General features: G+C 41.8%; 1 protein-coding gene across 1 annotated transcript; it reads left to right on the forward strand.

Annotated features, from left to right (window-relative positions):
- Nucleotides 1-775: 775 nt before the first annotated feature.
- Nucleotides 776-1,303, forward strand: LOC111619270 (E3 ubiquitin-protein ligase Siah2-like). Its single transcript, XM_023360952.1, has one exon. The coding sequence runs from the start codon at nt 776-778 to the stop codon at nt 1,301-1,303; it is 528 nt and encodes a 175-aa protein (XP_023216720.1).
- Nucleotides 1,304-2,895: the final 1,592 nt, after the last annotated feature.

Consider the following 2,895-nt stretch of genomic DNA (forward strand, 5'->3'; position numbering starts at 1 on the left):
ACCGACTGTTTGGAATCTAGTCTCTATTGTACTAGTACTTTTTATGGTCATAGTATTTCTGGATAAGTAAATATAGATGTTGTAAAAGAGGAATGAGGAGAGGAAGAACACTCTCATTACCTAGGGTCAAACAAGCAAGAGAGGAGAACCCTATGAAAGTGATCGAATTAATGCCTGTAGCAGTTAAACCAAGTTCTCAGGCTATCTAAATGTTGGGGAGACATTTATAACTCTACCTTTGCGTGAGGAATACCGAGCACCTCCCGTAAAGGTAGAAACTCTCCCTTCCCAAGGAAGACGAATATAACGGACCGCGGAGAAAATACCCATACCTCCCTGCAGGTCGTTAAAAGAAAAGATAAATATTTGTTTATACGAGAAGAATAACACAGAAAGATATAACATACATTATTTCCTTATATTATTGATAAATTAATTTCGTTCTCCTTTTGTTTAGAAACCTTAAAGCATGGAAGAACAATCGAGTTCAGTGACCAGACTTTCGGAATCCAGTCTAGAAGCATCAAGTAATCCTCCAACAGATTCGGCAATGATAGCTCTCTTCGAATGTCCAGTATGTTATAGTTTCATGTCTCCACCAGTGTATCACTGTAAAGTGGGTCATGTGCTATGCTCTTACTGTAAAGTTCGAGTTAGTAGCTGTCCCACTTGTCGAGGCAAGATGGGGAACTACCGTAACCTCATATTGGAGAAAATGTAACAACTGATAGCCCTACCCTGTAAATATAGAGACAACAGGTGCTCAGAACTGAAGATGTTCTCCGAAAGGAAAGGACATGAGAAGTATTGCCCTTTTAATACTTGCCCATGTCCATCCCTAGACCCAGCCTTTCAATGGGAAGACACGTACCTACAGGCGCATCCCCATCTGTTAGAACATCATCCAACAATGTTGAGTCTGGACGATTACGTAATACATTCAGCCGTGACCGGACTGGTCCTATCTTCATCTCTGGTGTGGACCTCTCGTCTGAAATGCTATCAACAACATTTTCTAATTCAGATTATCAAAACTAAGACAGAAAATAAATTCTTTTATCCATATATTATAGTCTGGATTTTGACTAATAAACGTGACGCTGCTCGATTCCTGGGGAAGATAGAGGTCAAGGGAAGAGGAAGATCGATGAGCTGGAGTTTCGATCCACGGAGCATAACCAGTGAAGCTCAAGGGATTATGAGGAACGGCGATTGTTTAACCTTGACTTCGAAGGTAGAGGAAAGAATGCTAGAGCAACAAGCTCTAGGGGTGAGCGTGATTATAGACAAGCGGGAATTTTGAGGATTAGACGAAATAAACAAGAAGTCTTATTTCTCATCAACCACCTTTCCTTTTTTTTTCCTCTTATAGAAAAATTTGGGATACCTGCTAATTATCATTGCTGAAGCTTTACTCTTTTTTAAAGCTTAACTTCGTGGAAAAGCAAATTAGAGTCTGACAAACACTTGTCTTCACAAGTCAAGCGATGGAAGAAAGCACACCCAACGCAAACCTCTATGCAGCCTTACAAAGTATCTGGGACGAGGATGAGGACGAAGAGTGGGAACCCCGGAATCCCCTCTTCCGTCCCCAAGACGCGACAAGCCATAAAATGGATGAAGAGGCCGTACGACAATAGTTAACGCGAGTTAGGAGGAAGCTGGAATCCCTGCGGCGAGAGCTGCTTGCTTTGAACTTGGGAGCTGAACTTCCTCCGGAATTACGTGCAAAAATAGAAACAGTGAATAACAAAATTCTGAATAAGAAAACGGGAGGCCTGGTGGGAAAGACCTTGGAACAAGAAAACCAGTCTGACAAAAATTCGGAAGGAAGTCTGTGAAGGAAGCGGGAGGCCTCAACGATCATTACGTCCGCTCCCGTTCCAACAAACTCTTGACGCACGAGGAAAAACAGGAACGTGGGGAACACCGAGAGTGCCGAGTCGGTCACAAATGGGACCTCGACCACAACCACAATCTCCCGAAGCACAGGGAAGCTCGGGGATGGAAAAGACGAGATACACGGAACTGCCTAGGTTCCTCATCCCAATAAGCTAAAGTCAAGAAAACCAAAATAATACTATAATAATTATTATTATAATAATGCTAACGCAAGAGTCTTCTTTGAAAGGATCAGCGTCCTACAAGATCGCATGGGAGCCTCCCCACGGCTCAATATATCCGGACGAAGAAACTTTGTTCGTTTCGGAATTCCGAAACGAGAATTTTTGTCCTTCAAAAAAAAAAAACTAAGAACAATTTTTATATATATGTATGTTAAACCTATAAATGATATTTTTTTGTAAAATTTTGTGTATACCTATGTATAATTATAGATGATTGTCAAAAATAAATAATAAAATAATAAGAGTAAAATAATATATATTATTTAAGATAAGGACAGACGCCGCCCGAACCCTTCTAAGGTCGACGCTATCATCAATATGCCGCCGCCGACAGACCTATCCACACTTCGCTCATTTCTCGGTATGGTAAACTACTATCAAACCTTCGTCCACAACATGCGTCAAATTCGCCAACAACTAGACGAATTACATCAGAAAGACTGAAAGTGGCAGTTGTCGAACAAATGCCAACGGGCTATCCAGCGCATCAAGGACATTCTCAATTCGGATTTACTTCTCACACACTATAATCTGACGCTCGATATCATTATCGCAGCCAACGCGTCAAGTCTAGGGCTTAGTGCCATCATCCAATACCGCCTGCCTGACGGATCAATCAAGGCTATCGCTCACTCGTCTCGCACGCTCACTCCAGCCGAGAAAAACTATAGTCAAATCGAAAAAAAGATCTTGCACTCATCTTCTCTGTTCACAAGTTTCACAACATGATTTACGGACGATCTTTCACGCTTCTCACGGATCACAAACC

The sequence above is a fragment of the Centruroides sculpturatus genome, unplaced genomic scaffold (genome assembly GCF_000671375.1).
Source record: "Centruroides sculpturatus isolate CEXI.00-Female unplaced genomic scaffold, Cexi_2.0 scaffold46, whole genome shotgun sequence".
In the NCBI taxonomy this organism is placed as follows: Eukaryota; Metazoa; Arthropoda; class Arachnida; order Scorpiones; family Buthidae; genus Centruroides; species Centruroides sculpturatus.